Source organism: Phascolarctos cinereus, unplaced genomic scaffold (assembly GCF_003287225.1).
Source record: "Phascolarctos cinereus isolate Bilbo 61053 unplaced genomic scaffold, phaCin_HiC Scaffold_2;HRSCAF=192, whole genome shotgun sequence".
NCBI classification, from domain to species: domain Eukaryota; kingdom Metazoa; phylum Chordata; class Mammalia; order Diprotodontia; family Phascolarctidae; genus Phascolarctos; species Phascolarctos cinereus.
The window spans coordinates 292,843,821-292,869,439 of record NW_027555625.1 but is presented as its reverse complement, the minus strand read 5'-3'; the positions used below and the strand labels follow the sequence as shown (position 1 = coordinate 292,869,439).

The following is a 25,619-nucleotide window of genomic DNA, read 5'->3' as shown; positions in this document are numbered from 1 at the left end:
TGTGAGTGACCACAAGCACTGTTTTCTGCCTTGGAACTGTGAGGAGGATTCTCTTTCTATTCCCACTATAAGCTCCACCACACCAGTGCTCCTCCGTGCCCCAAGACGGCCACCCACAACTGCCACCCAGATCCAAGCACAAGCAAAGCAAGAGAATCCTACCTCAGCACTAGTAAAGACATCCCTGCAGTCCCTCTCTGATAAGCCACTCGATTCCCCCTCAGTCTGTGGGCCGAGCTCCAGAGGGAGCCACTACCTGGGGTTGCGCTGGGACTGGGGTTGAGACTGAGTTCTCTCACCACAGTCACAAGCCTTTCCTACTGACCTTCTAAGGTGTCTTTGCATTTGTGGGTTGAGAAGTCTGGAAACTGCTACAGCTGCCCGTGATTCAGTGCCCTGAAGCCTGTTCCAGGTTTGCCGAGGCCTGGTCTTTGCCTTTGTGCCCACACTAAACTGTGCTCCTCTCCCAGCCTGGTGCAGTATACCTTTCCAGTCAACCATCCAGGTTGTCTTGGGCTGGAAATTTGTTTCATTCTGTCTTTTTGTGGGTTCTGCTCCTCTAGAATTTTTTACAAGTATTTGGAGGGGTTTGGGGACGATCTCAAGTAAGTCACTGCTTTTACTCTGCCCCCAGTTGCCAATTACAAGTTGCCATTGTAATTGTGTCCCCACAGTGTATCTTGCATACATCTCTTTCTCTCTGCTCACACAATTACCACCCTAGTTTAGGCCTTCATCACTACTTTCTTAGACTAGTATGTTAGCCCCTTTTCTTTCTTTCTTTCTTTCTTTCTTTCTTTCTTTCTTTCTTTCTTTCTTTCTTCTTTTTTTTAAAGTAAGCCTCTTAATTGGTATCTCTGTCTGCATCTCTCTCTCTTCCATGTAGTTGCCAAGTTGGTATTCCTGAAACACAGGTTTGATCCTGTCACATCACCTGCCCATGCGCCCTATTATTGCCTCTAGGATAAAAATTCAATTCCTAGCTTTTAATATTTTCTCTTGGTGTAAATTTTTGGATCTTCTTCTCCAGTAGAAATATTTCCCTTTATTTGTCCCTTTATCCTCCATATGTCTTCACTATCCTACTCTTTCTAATTCTCCCAGGGAATTTCTTATATGAGTTGTGATGGTGGTGGTATTTCACAACTTACAGCTCAGACAGTAATCAGTTTCTACTGTATGGAATTGCAGTTAGAAATTTTTGAATCAGAATCTTTTTGGAAAGATCTTTAATTGTAAAGAGAACCCTTCCTCATTTCCTATCTCCCCCCATACCTTCTTTATACACTTGCAGTTTAGTATCTGCTGAATCTGGATCTCCGCTTATGATACGTGAGGGGGTAGAAATATAAGTGCATTATCATTTCTTAAAAGACATTAATGACTTCAGCAGTCAGAGGATCTAGGTTAAAATAAATACATTTTTATACTTGCCTGGGGTGTCATGGTTCATTGGATTGGTCCTTGTTGCAGGAATGGGGAAGACCTGGGTTAAAATCTGGTCCTATGGCACAGCTCTATTTGATGCCCTGTTCTGACTCTCTAAAGGCCAGGCATAGTGGCACAGTCTCTTGGCAAGGCTGAGACTGGTGAATCTCTTGTTCTGGAGTTCTGAACTATGGTAGTTATGCCAATCTGGTGTCCATACTGTTTGGCATCAATGTGGTCAGCCTCTGGAAGCAGGGTGTGTATGTCAAAGGGTGTAACAGGTTACCTAAGGAGGGGTGACTAGTCCAAATTGGAAAAGTCAGAGCTCCCGTGCTCATCAGTAGTAGGATCTAGCCCATGAGTAGACTTTGCATTTCCAGCCTGGGTGAAATAAGGAGACCTACCCTCTTTTTAAAAAAAAAAAAAAGGAAGGAAAGAAGAAAAAGATTCAACTGAAGGCTGTAAATAAGACCCTAATTAATGAATATGCTAATTGTTCTTCTCTATTGCAGTCATTAACCAGTGACACAGATATAAGGTACAAAATAGAAGGTTTTTGCCTTGTAGACCTGATTCTATCAGGTACATCCTTAGATGTAGGTAAATGAAGCTTTAAATGTGTCCAAGTCTTTCAGGCCCTAAGGGCACCATTTAGTGAACAGTAGGAAGTAATTTAGAGTTAATACACTTCCCAGAATACTTCACATGCAGAGAGCAGCTGATTCAGCTAGCAGAATGTGGCCCATTAGAATTGTGTGTCTGCAGTCCTGAGTAGATCTGATCCCATCTATACCTGAAAAGTCAAAAGGAACTTGTGTTCAGGGCATGCATATAGTGACCATATTGGTTTCAGTGCTGCTGATCAGTGGAGAGAGTGCTTGATGGAGAAGCTTACTTAGGCCTCCAGGGACCTCATGACCTCACCATACCTTCCCCTGGACAGTCACAGATGCCACTGTCCTCTTTTCTCTAAGTTGGCTGATTCCTCACAAATAAGGCTCCAGCTTCATCCTCCTGACTTAGCCCAAATAAAAGTACTTACAGAAATAGCTGAACAACTGCAATTGCACAGCCACATTTTCTCTTCCAAGTTCTCCCATGAGCAGATGTTCTCCGTGGGTTTATGCACCTGGCCATCTTTAGAAAATTAGGGAACTCAACAGCATCTCTGCCAAGGGGGGGGGGTGACTTTTGTGCAGAGCTGCTTGGGTAACCACAGTCAGATTTTCTCCAGACCCAGTGTCCCCCATAGAGCAGATCCTCCTTTGCCAGAGTCCGAGTCTCCCTTTGCTGGCCTGGGGAACATTTTCTTTTCAAGCCAGGGTTTTGGAGGGTTGCCTGGTACAGGGGTGAGGAAGCTGTGGCGGGATAGTCTTTTCTGTGTTTCCTGGATATGATTCAGGGTTGTACGCTGTGGGGAATGAAGCTCTTTTTTTGGATCTGGCATCTGGGGTATGGCTCTGGCTGGCTCTGGAAAAGCAAACAGGGTGGGACTAGCTTTACCACCTCTCTAAGAAATGTGGCGGAGACTGCTTCCACTCCACCTGAGTTCACTCCCTGACCGACTGCCTCCTGCACATATCTCATGCTCATTACTTCCTCTGCACCCTTGTTTAGACTCTTCCTCTTGCCTTGAATGTCCTCCTTCCTTTTTGATTTCTCTCTAAAATCCTAGAAGACCCAGTTGGAATCTCTCTCTTCTCTGAAGGGTTCCCTTACTGACACAGCCCAAAATACTCTTTTGGCATCAGAAACACCTGGGCTTGAATCTTGTCTCAGACAATTACTAGCAGTATGATCCTGAGCAGGTCACTTAACCTCTCTCTGCCTTAGTTTCCTCATTGGTAAAATGAGAATAATAATAGCAACTGATAGAGTCACTGTGAAGATCAGGTGAGATAATGTATGTAAAGTGCTACATCAATGTTAGCTATTACTTATTGGTTTAGCACATGATGTGCCTTGCCTAGTAGTGTTCTCTGGCTGTTTTTATCTTTTTATTCTCCCAAAAGATTGTGTTTTCTTTCCTGGAACCCCCACAGTGCCCAGCCCTGGATAAATCCTGATTTTCCTGTATCCTCGGCACCATGCTGTTTGTGGTATCTGATAATGGCTAGGGAATGTATTAATATGGATATGACCTGTCATTTTAATATCCATGATTGGAATATCTAGAATAGTTCCAAAAATTATTTGCATGCATGGAACAAGGTGCCTTGTCAGTTATCTAAAGTCTGTTTAAGCATCAGAGGCAGTGAGGAACCTGCTGAGTTTGAATTCTGACTTGTTGCTGCTCCACCCCCTAGCCACATGGGGATTCTTTTCACATTTTGTTTCTGCTCTGATAAGATACATCTTAACGTCAGTGTCCTTTGAAGGCCCCGATATTAGTAACTTGTCTCTCTTAAACCTTGAAGGATACGTGGTCTGTTGGCTAATACCAGGTGCCTTAGGAAGTGGAATCCTGGAGTTTATACTTGATGCTGCCAGTGATTCGTGTCTGTGATCTCTGTTGAGTCCATCTCTGTGCAAGAGCCTACCCAGCCACTAACTGGCATTTTTATTTCAAGATGAAAAAAATTCTATTAAAAAGGTATCCATGGTTTTTTTTGGGAGGGGGGTGGGGGTAGTACAATGCTCCAACATAAATTGGTTTCCAATTCCAGTGTTTTTCAGTAAAAATAGAGGCATTCTTTGCCATAAGAATGGAGGACTTCTGAATGGTGAACTTACACACTTAATGCTAGGGGCCGGTTTTCATTTTTAACAGCATCCTTTGTGTCTTAGCTCCCAAGAATGGTTTATTGAGTATCCTAAAGTCATCAGAAAGCAAAAAGAAGCCCCACCTTAACCTCTCTAGTCTACCCACCCATCTCTCTCCTGAGGGTATATCAGGGCCAAAAAGAGCCAATTCTACATGAAATGAGATGGAGTCTGTAGAATCTCTTCCCCTTTAGCCCTTTTAACTTTCTTGAAAGACAGGAGAGGAAAGCAGATTCCTAACTTGTGAGAATTGGGAGAAAATACCTTCATTCACCCCTAGAATGAATAGTTACTTATGGTCATGATGACAAAAGGAGAATGGGATGGTGGAGAGGGGTGAGAATGTTACCTTTCAATTGGCTCAGCTGGCATTGTATGCCCCTAACTGCTGGGATGTCCCAGAATCGCAGGAAGCTCTATGAATTTCCTCTTGTATGTATATGTATATATATACATATATACATATATGTATATATATATATATATATATATGGGAAAACTTTCTAGTAAAATTGCTTCCAGTGGTCACATTCTGAGCATTCTCAATTAACTGTAAGATAGCCACAAATGTGGAAAAAAGTGAAAAGGGCCCTGAAAGGTAAGAAAAATAGCCGTCTCAAAGCTCCTGCTCTTTAGTTTGTAGAAGAATGTCAGTACTCTGCCTTCTTCTGAGTTACTTTGTATGTATTTTATAGCTATCTGTGAACGTGTTGCATCTCTTTCCTCCTGCCCCTGCCCAATCTTTACTCCTAGAATTTAAGCTTGTTGAGGGCAGGAACTGTCTCCCTTTTGTATTTGTATTTCCAGTGTGTAGCACAGTGTAGGTACTTAATAAACACCTTTTGATTGTTTGAATGCATTATTAGTTTAGTATGGTATATGAAATTTAGGTTATTAGCTTAATAATTTTAAGATCGCAGTCTTTAAAGCTGGAAAGAAACTTAGAGACCATCTGATCCAACTCCTTCACTTTACAGATAAGGAAACTGAAGCTCAGAGAGGGGGAGTGACTTGTCTAAGGTGACATGACTAGTAAGAGGGCCAAGCCTGGATTGGAATCCAAGGCTCTGACTCCAAACCCACAGTTCTTTCAGTTCTTCTATAGTTACCTGCTTTCCTCTGGTGCCCTTTAATTGTTCTCAAGTTATAATGGATGCAGAGCATAAGCAGTGAGTCACAGCTGATATCAAAGGAGGAGAGAGCGAAATCTAGTGGACCAAAAGAACTAGACATGTATATCATTCAGGACAGGGACACACTGCCCTGTCCTCCTCAGCAGGCACTAAGGATATTGCTGTATCACAGCTCAGGACAATAATTTATGCTCCTAATAATGAGTCATCAAGAAAAGGTTAAATTATGTTCAGTTAACACACGCTGTTCAACAAGGCAAGGAGCAAGTTATAAAAAGAAACATTTACCTTAAAACGGTCATTATTTTTCAAAAAATTTTTGGCTCTTTAGAGCAAATACTTAAACTTTAGTTCTCTGAAAAAAAAATCACTCATTCAGAGACTTTGTCCTCCAGGTGTGTCTGATCAATTCAAAGTCACCGACCTTGTGTCTGTCATTAATGCAACAATGGCCATTTAATCACCATTCCCACAGAATGAGTACCAGTGGAGTAGCAAACAGGGCCTGGCTCAGAAATTTGGTCTGGTTCTACAGGGAAGTGGTTGTACATTCTCAGAATGGAGAAACAAACCCACAAGGCATCTTATACATGCTGTGTTTGTCTCCTTTCTCCTTAAATTTTCATAGAAGCTAGCCTGCCTGAAAACACTGGCTGCCATTTGAAGGAAAGCAAGGGCGTTTAGCAGAGAAGGTTTTATAAAAGCTAAGAGATCCCAAGAGACCACTCGCCTATGGAAATGAGGGGCCCAGGTTGACGTTGATGAGCTATTCAGTGATGGGCCTCAGTGTTCAGTGGATGTGACACAGCATTGTGTGTTCCTTTAATTTTTTGTGGCATGAGAACAGAATATGCTGATGACTGTGAGCTGCTAATGGGTCTCGATGGAAATGATAGAGGACTGGAGTCAGCGTAGGCTTGGAAATGCTTCATCGCCCCTGGAGGTAACTGGGGTCCACTCAAGCAGTTGTAATCAATAAAAGATGATCCACTGCACTGAACAACAAACATACAGCTTACAGCTGTGTCAGAGAGGGGCATTGGCCTGCGTCAGTTTTATTGGGCAGCACAGGAATGGCCACATTTCTCTTCCATTATTCTTGACTCTTGTGTCCTGATAGTCATCTTGGAGGAAAAAAACCATTAGCCTACACATTTGTTATCTCCTGTCCCTGCTCTCTTTCCCAAGGACAATAGCAGATGTAATCCCCAAATGCTATTACCTCCCTTTGTTTCAGCTACTGTAATTGTTAGAAATCATTACATGATGGTAAATGGAGACAGATCGTGACAAGTCTACAAGACACACTGCTGTTAACACATGTCCCTAGGGTGGTTCTCCTTTTTTTTTTTCCCTTCTAAACAATCCTGGTTCCCAGTCTCTAGGAGAGAAGGAGATGGTAAGACAGAAGAGAATCTCTTTCAAACCAATTGGCTTTTATTTGTCTAACAGGGAACCTGTGACTTCTGTGGTTGGCCTTGGTACTGCTTGCTTCTAGGGTGCTTGCATCGTATCTTTTTAATGGATTCTAATAACCAAATGCAATTTTCTGTTTTAAATTTTAGATAGCCAAGGTCTTGGTTTCAATGACTCCATCGGTTCTTCTTACCCTGGTAAGTGATGCCTGTTTTTTCAGAGATTTTTTGGTGGCTTGTGTTAGTCTGCCACAGAGAGTAGGGAACTATAAACCTCTCCTTGTGCAGGTAAGTCTCATATGGTAGTGAAGGGCAATAAAATAACGAAAGAATGAATATTTAATGAGTTTCTTCACCATTTGATTAAATCTCATCAATAACTTGTGGAAATCACATTCCAGTGTATCTGTCTGGGAGTCTTGTGGTGAGGATGTTGGCTACCTCTTCAGTGTGCCATATGGCAGCTTCCAAGTGTGACTGGCCAGCAGAACACAGAGATGCTACCTTATTGAAGGAGTAAAGCTGGAACAATGAGACAGTACTGACACATATAGCAAATACAGCACCAGCAAAGATGCACTGGGCTAAATTTTATGGCAAGAGCATGATGGGATTGGGGGTCAGGAGGTGTGAGATCTAGTCCTTGCTCTGATGCTAACCCATGGTGTGACCATGGGTAAGTCAGTTCCTGTCTAATTTCCCCATTTGTAAAATAATGGGCTTAAATTAGATAAGATCCTTTCTAGCTCTAATAGTTCACATTCTAGAATGCTGTAAACAGAGTTTCAGTCACTTTTTACTCTGTTTCTCCTATGCAGTTCTTAGTGGAATTTAAAGAAACACCAATATAAACCCTTTACACTTCCTCCGTCTTTGAATTATCTTTGACGATGAGGGCATATTGTGAACTGAGCATTTCAGCAGAGTAAGGCTCTGAAGATCAATGGCCTCAGCTTCTTCCTTTAACATCTGGGACTGTCATATGCCCAGAAAGTATTTAATAAAGCTAAATTGGTAGTAGTGGTGGTGGTGATGATTGTCTTAGGACTGTAATATAGGAAAACCTTGATTTGAATTTCCACTTGAAGTAATCTACCATTTTATGTCAGTGGAATTTCTTCCATTAGAAGTATTAATTTTTAAAATAGGAAAATGCAACTCTTCTTACTTGCCCAGATGATTTTTTTTCCTCCTTCATTATTTGATCTTTACCAGAAACATTTTCTCTTCATTATTTTTTTCAACACTTCTAGCAAGGTGTCTCTGTTGAACTGTTGTTTTGACTGCTCAGCAGAGAAGTTATATTGGATGATTATGGGGCAAAGAATTGTTTTAATGTGTTCTATTTGTGGAGTAAAATTAGACAGTTTCTTGGGGAATAGACATTATTTTAAAATCTCTTGCTAATCTAACGATGACTCATTTTTACCTTTGAATCACTACTTATTTTTTCTGTTGTTTTCTTCTGTTGTGCAGTCAGAGTTTCTCTACCACTGGGGAGGGGGAAAGAACGTAGTGCATCTTGATGGATTTACAGTAATAAATGCTTGTCCTGTATAAGATTTCTCTCCACATCTTGAAGATGGGCTAACTTTGACAGTACTCTCTGGGATCTATTAATGTTAATGGGATTTGTGTGTGCCGAATAAAGGGGAAACCAGATTTGTCATCCATGGCTGGAGATTTAGAATCCTCAGGCCATCCTTCCCTCCCTCCTTCAGTCAGTGAGCTGCCTGGCCATTAGCTGACAATTGCCCTTATCGACTCACAGGGGGAGGCTTTTATGAAGGATCCTGGGACACCGTTGTGTTGCCTTCCCTTCGCCTTCCCTGAAGTGCTGTAGGCAGCTTGTAGTTTTGCATTGTTGTCTCACTCCTGTGAGGTGTGATGAGGAAGGAAACAGAAAAGCAGAATTTAAAGTTAGTGAGTTGAACAGTTTCAGCTGTTGGGGAATGGGAAGGATGGGAATTGGCTTTTGAGGCCTTTGTGAGTGTGCCACCCCGCTCTCTCTTTGTGGTGCTTGTGTGGGCCATCTGATTAATCACATTTTTGGAAATCCAGGAGTTAAGATGGTGTTGGGCTTGTACTGACAAAGATGGTTCTCTTTGTCTTCTCCTCCCTCTCAGCGTGGTGTTAATACAGACAGCGGCAGTGTCTGCCGGGAGGCTTCCTTTGAAGGCATCAGCCAGTAAGTTAATACCTGGGCTAGGGTTGGGGGAGGGGGGAGGAGAGTACAGGGTGGTGAAGGGGTCATGGGGGTTTTGCACATCTTAATGAATCCTTATGCTCTGTCCAATTAAGTTTTCTTACAAGTGTTTCTTTAACTACAAATTAGTTGTTAAAGCCACAAAGATTTTTTTTTAGAACAAGCTTCCTTTAGTATGTTTAGAAAATGTTGAGAAAAATTGGCTGCCAGAAAGCCTTTCAAGTTTTAGTTTAAAGAAAAAACACTGTGCTTCTGCTTTGTTCTAACCTAAGCAAGTACGTGACAGTCAGTACTTAATGAACATTGGCAGAGAAGGTTCATTTTCCTTGGAAACACTTGATTCCCTACTTTTGGTAGTTGAAACTTATGTTCTTTGAGCTGAATTTTTATCCCTCTGCACAATCCAAAGTCTCCTCTTGCCTAGGCTATGTTTAAGAAAAAAATAAGTTTTTACTGATAGTCTTTGCTTTTACATCATCTATATTTTCCATTTATTTCTCTGTGTTTCTCTGTCTCTGTCTCACACACATACACACACACACACACAACCCCTGGACTCTTGAAAGAACCACCTAATTGGTCTCCTTGCCTTCAGGCTCTATCTGAGAACCTGCATAACTTTGTTCATATTGTTTCTCTGATCACAAGCATTAAGTGACTCCCAGCTGCTTACTAGATAAAATCTAAACTCTTCGGTCTGATATTCAAGGCCCATAGAATAGCTTCATCTTACTTATCCATGTGAATTTCTCATTGCTCTTTTTGGGTATTTTCTATTCTTTTGTACATATTGTATATGTTCTCATCGTCACATCTCTGCTCGTGCTTTTTCTCAAATCTGTTTATCCATTAAGTCCAAACTCAAGTCTCTCACCTTCATCAAGTAGACCTCAACCCTTCTTGATCTGTCCTTTCTATTTCATTTAATAAATATCATTGAATACTTGGGGAGCTACTGTGGTCATTGATTTCAGGCAAAGGAGACAGAATGAATAGGGACATAGAGGCAGGAAATCTAGATCATATTTAGAGTGTTTAGAGAGAATATAGGAATGGAGGTAGTGTGTGATAGATCTGGAAAGGTTAGTTGGAGCTTAATCAATGCAGGAGATCTAGATTTCAGAATCAGTGGTAAGGGTCAAAGTCTTGGGAGTGGATAATCTCACTGGGGAAGATAGTGTGGGGAGAGAATTGCAGACATCTAAGAATGGATCCCTGGTAACTGCTAACTTTAAAGGGTGAAAGGGGATAGAGAAGACGGCTAAGGAAAGGAATCAGGGAGTGGTCATAAAGCTATTAGGAGAACCAGCAGAGTACAGTGTTTGGAGAATCATACATAAAAAGCATTAAGGAAGAGAGTCAAAAGTATCAAAACCTGAAGAAAGGTCAAGTTAACCGAGACCAAGAAGGTGCCATTGATTGCTGCAATAAAGAGGTTACTGGTAACCTTCAAAGGAGAAATTCATTTGAGAGAGTAGTTTCTTGTCCCAGGTAGGGCTAGAAACCAGATTTGAAGAGTTGAGGAGAAGATAGGTGTGAAGGAAATTAAAGCAACCGGCCTAGACTACTGTTCCTGAACAACTTTCCCAAGTTTATTCCATATAGCATTTCCACTAGTCTTGAATTCTTTAATTTTTTAAATATTCATAAATCTTGTGCTTAACTAGATTGGAAGCTCCTAGAAGTCAAGAAACAATGTCTTCCCCATTCTCCCCCTATCTTTTCTCTCCCCCATGGTGACAAACCCAATCCTTTGAATAAAACAGGATCTCAAGAAATACTCACTGGATGGCTGATAGAACTTGAAGCTAAAGTTTCCATTATAGGATTTGAGGGTCAGCACTATGTGAATAAGTGTTTTCCATAGTTCAATATTTATTGAACATCTGTTCAGTGGGGCAGTTTGGGAAGGAGAGGCTACAGGACATAGAGAAAGCTTGCAGTATAGATTGGGCTATACACAAACAACAGTTAATGATTCCCCCTCTTTCATTTACCAGCCTTCTAGATGTCGGTTGGGAAGCAGTGAGGGGAAATGTACAAATAACTGGTCTTGTATAGCTAAGACTCCCTCTCTGGGTTGCATGTAGGTGGTGGAATAGTGATGGTGGTGGTGGCCAGGGAGCTAGGTTGATTCTGGATTGAGGGAAGAAGCTTTCCTTCCTCCCACTGCCTGAGTGGTTGGCTTAGTTTGTGGCCTGATGCTCCACACTTGTCGCTCAGTATACAGACATGTGCATTAGACCTACCCCCTGCCATTTGCTGTTCTTCTAAGTGAGAGGGGATCCTAGAAAGTGATTTGGCCTTCCTCCCACAACAGGCTGTAGTTTGAGCCACACAGTAGCCCTTTGGCCTTCCTGCTGGCCTTTCCAGGACCTCCTCTGTGTGTGACTTCTGAGAGGGAGGCATTCGTTTGCCTTACATGGTCCATTTGGATCTCTTATTCTGGGAAAACAAAATATTAAAATATGTTCTTGGATGACGACAATGTCAGCCTGGAGGTAGGCCGCCAGTGATTTCTGAGCACCTGAAATGAGTCTATGCATGCACTTATGTGTGTGTATGTGCTCATCTAAGTGTGTGTGTGTGTGTGTTTGGGGATGCTCCCAGTGAACAACCCTGTTAGGAGTTCAGTTAAGGTACTACTACATTTAATGAATGTGTGCAGTCTCCCTATACTAGGGAGGATGGAACCTAACTGAAATTTGGTCCTACCCAGCTTTTTCTTGGTCAGCCATCTTTGTCCATAGCTTCAGCAGGCTCCAAGGGCCTAGAGTGTATGTTCCGCTTGTGATGGGTTAGACATTTTACCTTCCTACCTTTCATAGATGGAGAACTAGCCACAGGTGGCACTCAGCCGCCTGGAGCAGAGCTCATGTGATACGTGATACCCAGTCCTTTGCACTCCATGACTTCCACCAGTATCTCATTTACCTGGTGACCGAAGTCAAGCCGCTAGACCGGTGTTGTTGCCTGCTCCTCAGGAATTTCTGCTCTTCTGCCTGCTCCCTGACCTCTGATCAGGCTAGGTGCAATTAATCAATAGACATTATTAAGCACCTACTAAGTGCATGATATTATGCCAAATTCTGGGGATACAAAAAGAGGCAAAAAGATAGTCCCTGCCCTCAAGGAGCTTACAGTCTAACTGAGGAGACAACATGCAAATACATACAGAGCACCTATATTCAGGATAAACAGGAACTAATTAAAAGAGGGAAGGCACTGGAATTCAAAGGGGCTGGGAAAGAAGGTAGGATTTTAGTTGGGCTTTAAAGGAAGCCAAAGAGGTCAGTGTCAGAGTTGGAGGAGGGTACAAGATCATGGGTAATTTTGGCTGTGGCTTTGGAGTCAGGTTGGGCCCTCACATTGGTTTACCAACGTGGTTTGTCAGTGACAGAGGCCTTCAGCCACAGGAGGCAAGCTAAGGGTGTCTTACCAGTGATGAGGCTGCTTTTTCATCAATGCTGGCCTTTAGGGAAATGATAATGTGACATCCCACACCTACTTCACTTGGCACACCAAAACCCACCCTCATACACACTGAGTTATAATGTCATAAGCAATATTTTTGGTGAAGTAAGTTAGTGACAGAGAAAAATAACTTGTAATTATTTATAAGTATGAGCTGTGTGAATTTATGTGCCTTGTGTGTGATGTAGGGATGATTAGGAAGGATTATGAGCTCATAAATATGTATCACTTTCTCCCAATGATAAAAAAGATTGGAGCGGGGGAGGAGTGAATATCACACTCGCTTCTTTTCATCTTACAAATCTCCAGTTTCCTCCTGGGAATCTCCCTAATGCAGTTTGTGTGTCTCTTCACTTCTCCCTGATTAACCCAATTCATTGATATGCCAGCTCAGGAAGCCTGCTTGGCATTCAAGCTTGCCTGCTTCTCCTCTCAGCTTGGTATTTTTACTTGATCTGGCTTATTGGTGATGGAGGAAATGTGCACACTGAAGCCATGTGCAGGCTTTGAGCTGGCCTGTCCTTTGAGAAAGGTCTGAGTGTGGGCTACAAGGAGCCTGCCTTTTACCTCCCCATCCCTGGCCAGAAAGCACCAACCTTTACAGCTCAAGCGCAGACTTCCTGAATGGTAGCTTTGAGGCCCCCTGAAGTTGTTGTTTCCCCAGGATCTCATTTATATCTAAAAAGAATCTGCTTGCAGTGACTCACGCCAGCTTCTCCCCCCGGCATCTCGGCAAAGAGAACGGATTTTTTTGACGTCAGGCAGAGAGAACAGGTCTTTTTTGCTGGAGGGCTGAGGTGGCCTCCTTTGTTTTCTCCTACCTTCTCTACTGCTCCCCCGAGACTTAGGCTCCAGAGAGTTCCCTTCAATTTTCCTTGAGGGGTGTGGCCCTATAGAAGATATGGCTGACATGAATCTAGGTACCAGCTGGGCCCTTGGCTTAGAATGGCAAGCCTGCCTCAGGCAAGTCTTGAAAGTGGGGAGGGCCCTATGCAGAGGAAACACCTCCCACTCCATCCTTTGCCTATTTATTGCCTTCCTTCTTGTCTTGGCATGGAAAATAGAGAGTAGTTATGAAATTTAGAGATGGAAGGGGATGTTACTAAAGGAAGGATTATGAGCTCAGAAATGTGTGTCACTTGCTCCCAGTGATTAAAAAAATGTTGATTTCATCACATTACTGTTGAGAAAACTGAGGCACAGAGGAATTCAAGGACTTGACCAGAGGTTTTTAAACGAAACCAAAATTCAAACCCACATCTTGTGTCTCTGACTTTAGTGTTCTCCAATGCTTAGCATAGTTCCTGGCACTTTGGAAGCATCTCATAAATGCTTGTTGAGAGTTGACTGACATCACTCCTTCTGGATCTTGGTCTCCTGGGTAGGTGAGGCTTTTTGGACTTGGAATCCCATTTCTTCACCCTTGTGTGACCTCTCTTCTCTCTTTTTCACTGCCAGATTTAGGACTCTCAGCATTCTCCTTAGCCACATTTTGTTCAGAGGGAAGGGTACTGACATCATATGATTTTTCACATCTATTAAAAAAAAGCATGAGCACCCCTGTCTGCTGAAACATTGTGTTCCTTCAGCTCCTCTCAGGTTGAACTGAGGTGCATGGGCCTCCCTTGAGAGGACCCTGACTCAATTTTATTCCTCCTTCTCGGAAGGATGTTCTGAGCCTAGTTTCTTGGGTTTGGCCTCCTCCCTGTCATACACTCAGTGAAATATACTCTATGAAGAAGTGGCAGAAAATTTCTATTTTTTGGAGGGAAACAAGGAGGTAGGATGGGGGGGAATTGGCAATTGAATTTAAGAGTTTTATTGAAAAAGACTTCTGCTTGAAAATGATAGAAAATAAGACTTACCTGTATTACTTACCTGTATTACCATCATAACATCTCTTGCGTATGCCCCCTTCTCCTCCTTTCACCCACAGGTGAAAGCCCCCATCCCCTCATGCCCAGACCACTGAAAGAGCCTGCTGGTGGGTCCGCCTGCCTCAAGTCTCTCCCCATTCTAATCCATCCTCCACTGAGATGTCAAAATGACTTTCCCACAGGGTACATTTGGCTGTGTCACACCCTGCCTGCCCATTCAGTAAACTCCAATGGCTCCCTCTGGGATCAAACGTAAAGTCCGTTTAGTGCTCAAAACCCTTCATGACTGCCTTTCCCCCTTTTCAGTCTTCTTACACCTTACACCTGGCTCTCTAACCCCCATGTACTCTGCACTGCAATGACACTGGCCTCCTTACCCCTCCTCAAATGAGACACTCCATTGCCTAGCTGCGGACATTCTCTCTAGCTGTCCCCATGCCTGGAATGCTCTTCCTCCTCATCTTTGTCTCCTGACTTCCCCTCCTCCTCCATCTTCTTCTTCACAATTACTTTATATTTAGTTTTCAACATTCACTTCCATAAGATTTTGAGTTTTGAATTTTTTCCCATTTCCTCTCCTTTCCCCTCCCTAGACAGTGTGCAATCTAATATAGGCTCTACTTATACATTCATATTAAGCATATTTCCCATTACTCATGATGTAAAGAATTATAACTTATGGGAGAAACCACAAGAATGAAGTAATAGAACAAAACAACAAAGAAAAGGAGAGCAAAGAGTATGCTTCCATCTGCATTCAGACTCCATAGTTCTTTCTCTCGATGTGGGCAGCATTTTCCATCATGAGTCTTTTGGAGTTGTCTTAGATACTTGCATTGTTGAGAAGAACCAAGTCTATCAAAGTCAAATGTGGCTGTTACTATGTGTGATGTTCTCCTGGTTCTGCTCATTTCACTCAGCATCAGTTCATATAAGTCTTTCCAAGTTTTTCTGAAATCTGCCTGCTCATATTATAGCACAGTACTATTCCATTATATTCATATGCCACAACTTGTTCAGCCATTCCCCAGTTGATGGTCATCCCCACAATTTCCAGTTCTTTGCCACCATAAAAACAGCTGCTATAAATATTTTTGTATGTGTGGGTCCTTTTCCCATTTTCATGATCTTTTTGGGATACAACCCTAGAAGTGCTATTACTAGGTCAAAGGGTATGCACATTTTTATAGCCCTTTGGGCATAGTAAAATCCCACCTTCTACCAGAAGCCTTTCCCAAGTCCCCTCTAATTCTAACATCTTCCTTCTGTGGATTATTTCTAATTTATCCTGTATATAACCTGTTAGTACATAGTTATTTGCATGTTGTCTCTTTCCTTTGGATTGTGAGCTCCTTGAGGGCAGGAACTGTTTTTGCCTTTCTTTGTATCCCCAGCACTTAGCACAGTGCTTGTTGACATATAGTAGGTGCTTGATAAATGTTTAACTGATTGATTATCAATTCATTGGAACACATTAAATTGCAATCAATGACTGACATATCATTCAATTCTTTACTAGGCTGTTTCCATTTAAAAAACTGGAGCTTCCAGGAAATGTACTCCATAAAAAAATAGGTTTTTACCATGTGAATGGAAATAGGCTTCATGGTCTAGGATGCTTCTGACTGATTTGGGGGCAGGCCATCCCCCTGCTCTCTTTGCTTGCTCTGTCTCAGGATGGCACTTTATTATCTCTCTTCTTTGAGTATGGCCCTGTGCTTAACAAAGGTTCATGGTAGGGGGTACGTGCTCGTGGCCTGGACAAGGTCTTTATTTCCAGCCACAGGTATTGAAAATGCCCACTCAGGCAGCCAGAGCTCCACAGCAGTGAGTGGTATGAAGAGCTCTGTTATCTTTGTTGTGTGGGGATGTATTTCTTCCCCCACCCACAGGTCAAACTCTGCATTGATTTTTCTCTTTTTTTCTTTTTTCTGCCCTGTGTGTGTGAGAGAGAACTCCCGCCTCTCTCCATCTTTGCTATATCACTTTGTGCTGCCAGTCTTCACATTCCTCATCTGTCTGACCCCCATTTGCTGGTTTTTGGGGGGCTTATTAGTCCTGGAATTCCTTAGGTCTTAGTGCTTCTGTATACAGTAGGCAAACTTGCCCAGGAGTGCTGTTGGCTCACTGGACAAGGTCCAGTACTTTTTCTCTTTGATTGTTATGATCCTCTGCTTTCATGGTCTTGCTCCATTTCCAGTGACCCACCCTCTTTTCTCATTAAAGCTACCTGAAGTGAGTTGAGCTGTTCTCTAGCTCTCGCATCTGTTTGGTGAGTTGTCTTCAGTGCTCTCCTCCTTGCTCCCTGGTAGCTTAGTTGAAGGACACCAACACTGGGCCCTAAAAGGGGGCCCTGGCTAGTCTCCCAGATTCCTGCAAGCTGAGTAGAGATGAAATTTGTTCTTGAGGACTCTCCTCTGTTTTCACCAGTTCCATCTGTCTCCCCTCCTTGGGCCTTTCTCTCCAGTGCTGTTCGACTGTGGATAATAATAGCCTGTTTTTCTAAGCAAGATGAATCTTGTGTCCTTCTCCTTTGGGAGGACTTAGCTGCTTCTGTTACCAACTGCCTTGTAACTGCCCTAATGCTGTTGCTTATTTTCTTTCAGTTTTCAACCCTTTTGAGCTTCCTCAGAAACACATCTGATCTCAAGCTGTTGATTAATTGCCTGTTTTAACAAGTTGCCCTTGTGTGTGGTCCCTCTTTGAGGTTGGTGGGCATTTTGTCCCCAAAGGCAGCCTGGCAGTGTGAAGCAGAGCTGGTCATAGTAGGATAGCACTTGGCACCAGGTACCGAGCATGTATTACCTCTGAATTTGCTGCCAGGTGACATTGTTTAGTTGTACATTATAGATGCCTAGAAAGAAGTTCCATCAGAAACCCTACCTCTGACTTTTTCATAAAATTCCTTGCTAGTTGGCATGGTCGGGCATTTGATGATCAGAGGATGAGAGATTTGATCCTAAAGCTGGTGGGAATGAAGGCTCCCTCTTTAGCAGTGGTGTTTGTTACCCTCTTCAGGCCAAGTGGGGGAGGCCGCCATATTAGCCTGAATGTCAGTAACCCCATGCATGTCATACTCCTGCCTCCCTTGTCCCAGCCCACCACTAAAATGTGAGCTCCTTGAGGGAAATAACTGGGTCATTTTTTTTTTGATCTTTGTATCCACAGCACAGTGCTTTGTACATAGTTGAATTTAATTCCTGAGGTAAGTAGTTCAATGGCTTTACTTATAGAGAACATGCCCACACCCTTCACTGAAGCATCTTGCATGAGTCCTACAAGCTAATTAAAGGCAGTTGAAATATAGTGGAAAGAATGTTGAACCTAGAGTCAAGAGACCTGGGTTCCAATTATAGCTTTGACAGTTATCTAACTATGACCTTGGGCAGGTCATCTAACCTTGTGAGCCTCAGTTTCCTCATGTAAAATAGGGCTACCTTATAGGGCTAGTGCTTTGCAAACTTTAAGGTGCTGTACAAATATGAGTTGCTATTAATCAGTTGAAGTCAATATTTATTAAACACATATTCTGTGCAAGGCACTGTGCCAGCTGTAGAATTGAACCTGGACAGGATGGGAGATGGGAGAGGGGAAAGGAGACCCCTTAGGAGGTGACGGACAGTTGGGGGAAAGGATCGTCTGCTCTTATATGGTACCACTGTTTCTGCTTGTGCCAACGTCTGCTGCTGATGCACTCAGCTCAATTAAACAGGTATTTATTGAGCTTATTGATGGATCTAATTCTGGATGGATCGAAATCTAAGCTCTGTGGGGAGACTATGTAGAATGGGATCTTTCCCCAGAGGGGCTGGGTTTTCAAGGCAGGTGCCATAGAACACCATGCCAGGATGGTGTCTAAGGTAGCATTCTATACATATCTAGTATAGAGGAAAGTTCCACATAATTAGGGCACAGTTATGAAAGCGTGGTATATTGGGAAACATGCTGGATTTGGAGTTAGAAGACCTGAGGTTGAGCTTTCCCTCTGTGACCTTGCAGAAATCATGGACCCTTTCAGGGCCTCAGTAAAGTGAGGAGATTGGAGGATGAGGTGAACTCTAAGGTCCCCTGCAGGTCAAGTATTCTGATTCTGGGAAGCAATGTGAAGTCAGTCAGGGAGGTGAAAGAGCAGCATTGGCTGAAATTATCAAGAAAGTCAACAAACCATTGGTGGCTCTGGTCTAGATGCTAGTGAGACCAGGATAAAAATGACAATGTCCTTAGCCATTAGGATCTTCAGTTCCATTAAGAGGAGGACGATATGGTATGGATGCAGATAAGTGTAATGGAAACAAGAGAGAGATCCCAAGATGCTCCAGGAAAACTTGACGAAGGAAAGGACCCTTTTAGCTGGAAGACTCAAGAGAGAAATAGGAGAGAGCTCTTGAGCCTTAAAGAAAAAGACATAGGACTCAAACTGGGCCTCGAAAAGGAAGTTAAAATTTGTGTAAGTGGAAAAGGGAGAGAAGGACATTCCGAACAGGTTGAATGATGTGATCAGAAGCATGGAAGTTGGAAATGAATATGACATGTGCAGGGGAGCAGAAAGCAGTGGGTCTGGCTGAAGTAACAGATTTCAGTTGGGAAAGCTGGAAAGACAAGATTGGAGAGAAAGGATTGGCCTGTTCTCACAGAAGACAACACCAAAGACAGTCATTTGGACTTGGAACTATCTGGAGATGAGGTAGTAATTTCTAGAGCTCCTTTTCCTTTAAGAGAGGGGGAGGTTGTATATTCATATATGCTTTGTACATTTGGGCTTAGGTTGTGTGAAAGGTGGGCCCAAACTAAGTGATCATCTACCTTATTATTTAGTAATTTACTAATTTCAGAGACCTTGAAGGCCCGAGTTTCATTCACCTTCTGGAAGAACAACATCTATCTTCCTAACTATATTGGGGCCAATGAAATGTGGGGTGCCAAGAGCTCTGTATTCAAGTCATTGTCCATGATGTTTTCGTAGGAATTGGTTATTCGGGATAAGCGTGTTTCTTATCTTTTCGCAGTTTTTACTAAAATTGTCTCGCATATTGGAAGACAATTTATTACAAATTAATTCCATTTAAATAATCAGTTAAATGTGAAATGACTGAATTTGAGGGTTGCAAGAATATGAACACATGGAGATAGGAATTTTAAAATATAAGAAAAGCATGACTATTACTAGAATGTAACAGGAAAATAAGTTTCATATATTTTGGTGGCCAGTTTGGCCATGCTTAGTGCTTTCTGGCCCTTGTTAATGCACATAATATAGCAGTATTTAGAACTAGATAATTTAATCTTTGAATATGTTTTTGGGACTGATAAAAACTCAGATTCTCTAGTCCATCATAGTATACAGAAGGTTTGCTTCACAACAACTCTTAAGATTCCCAGCACAAGAATTATGATGTCCATTTTATACATGAGATAAATCACTTCTGGAAGGGAAAATGACTTACCCAAGGTTAACAAGCTAGTAAGCATAGGAGCCGGGATGCAAGCCAGATTTCTGGTTCTTCCCTCTGGCGGGCACATTATCTCCTGTTTTGTGTTGCCTTTGGCTGCTGGTACAGTAAGCCTCTTGAACTTTATTCCTGCCCCTCCACCACACATTGGTTCAGTCATTCAGTGTCTCTTAAGCCTCATTTGTGTGACTGTGGGCAAGTCACTTAACTTCTGAGCCTCAATTTCCTCATGTGTAAAATGAGGATAATACAGCCCACAGTATTTACCTTAGGGAGTTGTTATGTATCAGGTATCAAGTACCCGTTGTCAAGAAAATGTAAAAATCAATTAAAAAGGGTTTAAGTGCTCACTATGTGCTAAGTCCTGTGCTAAGTGCTGGGAGTACCAAGAAGGACAAAAACCGTTCCTGGCCTCAAGAAGTCCCTCATGTAGTGGGGGAGGCAAAAGGCAAATTAAAGTACCTACAAATTATACACAGACCAGATGAGAGATAATATCAGCAGTGAAGGCCCCAAGCATCTGGGAGAGCCTGGGAAAGGCCTCCTGTAGAAGGTGGACATTGAGCTGAGATCTGAAGGAAGCCAGGAAATCTGAGAAGTGGAGGTGAGGAAAGAACATTCTGGTTATGGGAATAGCCAGTACTTAGGTATGGAGAGCACCATGTGCAAGACACAGGAAGTAGGCCTGTGTAGTTGGATTGTAGAGTGTGTGGAGGGGAATAGAATGTAAGAAGACTGGAACGGTGGGAAGGTGTTCAAGTTTATTTGCCAAAGAGATAACTTCATATTTGATCATGGAGGTGATAGCAAGCCGCTGGAGTTTATTGAGGGAATTTGGGGGGGAACTGGGGGGATGAGGGGGGAAGAGGGTGACGTGGTGAGACCTATACTTGATAAAGGTAATTTGGCATCTGAGTGGAGGACGGATTAGAGTTGGGAGACTGGAGCTAGGTAGCCCACTTAGAAGGCTATTGCAGTGGGCAGATTAGAAGTGATAAGGGCCTAAACTAGGACTGTTGTTGTCTGAGTTCAGAAAAGGGTATATATATATGAGATGTGAAGGTAGAATTGGTAGGATTATATATTCCTTGAGGGCACAGACTGTCTTTATTCTTATTATTTGTTTCCCCTTTGCTTATCATAATTCCTGGCACATAGTAGATACTTAAATAAATGTTCCTGGACTATTGGCATTTGGCAACAGATTGGGTATATGGAGCTCATGAGTACAAGGGAATAGTAGAATATCCCACATGGTTGTGCTCCTGGACTCTTCCATCATGTCCCAGGAATCTTTTCATCCTGCAAGATCACTTCTGCTCTAGAACTTGTCTTGTCAGTACCTTCTTTCCCAGCTCTGTGACCATGGCAAGTCACTTAACTCTTCTGCGTTTCAATTTCCTCATGTGTAAAATGAGGCTAATACAGCCTGTAGTATTTACCTTAGGGGTTGTTAAGTATCAAGTACCCAGTATTGCTGTGCTTTACAAGCATAAATTTACAGGGTTGTCATGGGCAACACCATCCTTCCAGCTACCTGGGCTCACAACTTCAGTCAGTCATTCAATTAAACATATATTAGGCATATGTGTGCCAGGCACTATGCTAAGTGCTAGAGATACAAAGAAAGGCAAAAGACAGTCCCTACCCTCAAAAAGCTGGCAACCTAATGAGAGAAGATAACATACAAAAGGAAGTAGAAAAGCAAGGGGAGGGCAGAAGGTATCTGCTATAGGAGAGTAATGGAGATGTCCAGGGGAATGTGGCTGGGTGAGGCAAGAAGAAGAGACTGACCTGGGCTTTCTCCTTAAATGAAGGTTCTGGGAGGAAAAATCTTTTTTTGGAGAAAAGGGAGATAAAGAGAGCTAAGGGGGTGTCCAGGCCATGCCATTGACTGAACCTGGCCTGTTACCGTTTCCCATGTCTTCATCTGCTTTTCAGTTTCTACTACTCTGGGCCTAGTCAGAGCCTGGGTCTTCTCTTTCAGGCTGACCAGGCTGTGAGGCGGTATACCCTAGTTTCATGAAACTGCCCAGCCCATTTTAGTGAGGTTCACCAGCCTTATAGTCAGTCACCAGCATTTTCTTCATTCCATATAGAACATTGCTTTCCCTAATGCCAAGCTGACATTTGACTAAACGTGAGACAAAATCTAGGTTGTCTTCTTGATTTATGTTGTCTGCTCTCCTCTCTTCCATGTGACCTGTTTATTCTTCTCTGAGTTTCCTTGTGCCCTTTGTCTGCCTCTCTTTTATATTTTGTGAAAAGGACTTTGACTTTCAAAGGTTATTAGTTTTTTTTTTTTTAGTGGGGGAGAATCTGGACACTTTGAATTAAATTATCCTGATTTTGTCATTATAAATGCAGTGAGTGTTGGCGTACTCTCATTGACGCAGAGAAGGCTATGACACTTCTAAGCTCTCTTCTCATCAAATCTCTGGCCTCTGGCCCCTGACACTCCATGATTTACCTGTTATATTGCTGCAGCACCAGTGTTTTCATTTCCTTCTTCATAGTATTTAGACACCAATAAAACATCCATAAAGATTGTCTCAGTAGAATAAAAACTAAGTGAAAGCTGTGTTGTTGTCTGTGCTCATGCTCCCTGCCTGTGATCATGGGTATTTGTCACTGGGTCCAGTTCTCCATGTCTGAATCTGTGACCATGTGTCTGACTTTCACGTTTTGCAAGTTGAAGGTTGAACTTTGGGATATTCAGCTTTTGTGACTGGCGTCTTTGCTATATCTGGCTTTGGGAAGGAATGTCAGGTTGACGTTTGCTTCCTTTGCTTCATGTTGTACCATTTCCTGGCCAGCTCTAATTCCTGATGTAATTTTTTTCCTTGGCATTATGTACCCTGTAAAGCTTCTAACATAGTGGCTGTGTGTCTCGCATCCTTTATTAGTAAAAGCCAAGGAACTTTTCCAGATGGGAGTAAATTTGATCTTTTTTTATATGGGTGACTTTGTGAAGGCATTAGATTTTTTTTTCCCCTTTCATTTTTCAACTTTGCCTTAAAAAAAGCAAAAAATCCTTATATTCAGTTGGCATTTGCATCCATCATGATGCTTTCTTCACTTGGGGTAATTCCCATCTCCTGGCACTTTCACTAAGGAAACAGTTCACTGTCATTAACATAGCTCAGAAACCACTGGAGATAGCAAAGAAACATGTCGGACCTGAAGTCAGAAGAGGTCTGGGTTTACATTCCATCTCTGAAACTTCCTGTAATTGTGGGAAGGTCCCTTAGCTCTTTGAGCCCATTTTCTCAAATGTGAAATGAGGATGGCGGTAACACAGGGTTAGTATGAAACTCAAAGGAGACGACGTATGTAAAGAACTTCACAGACCTTAACAGCGTTATATAGAGAAATGGCAGTTATTACTGATCTCACCTAATGACCCCCATGGGTGATTTCATAGTAAAAGTGAATCTGAAATTGATTGTTGTAGATCTGCTCTTGTCTGAGTGACTCCTCCACTTCACCTGTCCCAGGAATGTTATCATGCTTAGCTTAATTTTTAAAAAATTAAATGTATAAAGTGCTGTGAGCCACTCAGATATGTGTTCTGCAAATGGAAGTGCTTGTCATTGCTACACTTTATGTAATTTTGGAATCTCTTAGGTCATTTCGGCTTATAGCTAATTAATATTCTTGAAATGAAAACCAAACGTTATGACCTTAATTTTAGTGGATGTTTGGCAAGAGTTTCTTTTTCCACTGAGCCATTCACAGTGAGCATCCAGAGGCCTTGGAGGAGTTTTCCAGAGGCATGCCTGGAAGAGTGAAGTAGTTCAGTAGGTGATTAGTCCAGCCTATACAGGAATAGAAGTTCTTTGGCAAGGCTAAGATTTGTTTTTATTTTTTATCTTTTGTTTGTTATAATATTTTTAAAATAATTAGATGGAACATTTTGTCATATGAAACTTGGGAGTACTTTGTACCCCTTGTATCCCTCTCATGCACTTATTTTCTTGTTTTGTATTACAGTTTGTCACTTTTACTGAACTGTGAGCTTTTATTTAATTATTAGTCTTTGAATCTTTTCTCAGTGCCCAGTCCAGGGCTCTGTACATCTTAGGAACTTCATAAATGTTTGTTAATTGGATTGTTGCACTTTGTTGTCTTTTGACAGGTTCAAAGTCAACAATACTGTTCTTCACCCAGAAATTGTGGAATGGTGAGTATTCATTCTTGAATTTATTTATCCCTTATAAGTGGCCTTCTCCCTTCCATCCTTTCTGTCACATCTAGTCACCAGGTCTGAGGCAACACTCACTCCTTAGCCTTTGCCTCCAAATAGGGTCAGGTTCCAAAATCACGTCCACTCCAGAGCATAAAGAAGAGGCCAGGTGGTAACTGGCACCAGAACTTTATAAGAATATCAGTCATATTCAAGGTGTAAGGCAGAAGTGAGAAACTAGGGGACAGTTGACTTGAGGTGGAGGTTTCAAATCAAGGAGAGAGGCCTTTCTACAAGAAATCAGGTGGCACACTCCCAGGGATGTTGGTAAAAAGACTGTGATTACCTTATCACCAGTGTGTTGGAGGCATGTGACACCTTTGCTCTGTCTCTAAGGTGAAGCAAAAGTGGTGAGAATCTCCTAAAGAGAAGAGTAGTACAGGATGGCTGTCCCACCCCAAACCCCTTATAGGGGTCACTTAATATCTCTTATTGAAATTTCTCCTGAGAATAAAGTTATCTGAAAAGATCAGCTGGAGTTCTTTAATAATATTTGCTTTAGAAAAAATGTCCCTCCTAACTTTTTCCCCCCCACTTTTAACCCTGAAATGGCTTTGCAACTGCTGGCACCTGAAATTCCCTCTTTGAGCCATAGCTATTCACTAGACCCACATCTTGTCTCAGTGCTGGTAGATCAGCAATGTCCTGTCGATATTTGCTTGACTCCTAAGAGATAAAGTATTAGGTCATGCCTCAGAAAGAAGTGAACTTTAATTCTAGTTAAATCCCATGGCTCTAAGATGAACTTTGCTTCATAGGAATATATCCTAATGTTATGAAAACGAGCACCCGAAGGAGAAATGATTTGACACTCATTGCAAACAGCAGAGTTTTATAAATGTCACATCATTATAGCTTCCTTTGGGATAGGTTTTAATGGCATGGGTCCTTTGCTGTTCTCATGACTGTAATAATTCTCAATGAAATCCATTGTAATCATCATAATTGCCTGCCCAGAAATGAGAGTGATGCTGGATGGAGCGAGTGTTGATGTTTCTACCTAATTATGGGAGGAAGTGAGGCTCAATATGAAATTGTCTTTCCCATGATGTCAATTACAACTTATTAGTGTGTTCAAATGATACCGCTGTGTCCTATTGCTTTTATTTCTTCTCTCTTTTCAGAAAGTGTCTAGGCACTTGTGTCTAGGCACTTAGCTCCATTTAAACCCTAAACAATTAGTACAGAACTGGGAGTCAGGAATCCCTGGGCTCTCCTCCCAACTCTGCTACTGTGACTTTGGGCAAATCCCTTCCCCAGTCTGGTTCTTATTTTTCTCACTATAAAATGAAGTCTTTCTCCCATTTCCCTCTGTCTTCCCCCCACCAAGCGAATCATTCATTAATTCTAATCAGAAACTCTGTATTGGCTTGATTAAAGTAGCAAAGCCTTTTGACTAGTGGATGAAACTTATTTTTAGTCTTCTCAATCCCATCCTCCCCAGGACTGGCTGCCCTGGGTAACAGCCATTGTGCCTTCACGGTGTCAGGGAGAGTTTACGAAGGAGAATACAAATGGAAGTTTTCCCTACTCTACCACAGTTGTACCTCAGTATCAGTTACAAAAGAGTGATAGGAAGAAGGGAAGGACTGAATAATCCAACCCAGCAATGAAGCAAAAAGCCATT

General features: G+C 42.2%; 1 protein-coding gene across 1 annotated transcript in view; it reads left to right on the top strand.

The window, feature by feature from the left end:
* PEPD (peptidase D) overlaps positions 1 to 25,619 on the top strand; it is a 257,325-nt gene that overhangs the window by 61,201 nt on the left and 170,505 nt on the right. Inside the window, exons 5-7 of the mRNA XM_020985026.2 lie at positions 6,890 to 6,937; positions 8,866 to 8,927; positions 23,885 to 23,929. Of these exons, the coding sequence (XP_020840685.1) occupies positions 6,890 to 6,937; positions 8,866 to 8,927; positions 23,885 to 23,929 (155 nt within the window). The remainder of the gene's footprint in view (positions 1 to 6,889; positions 6,938 to 8,865; positions 8,928 to 23,884; positions 23,930 to 25,619) is intronic.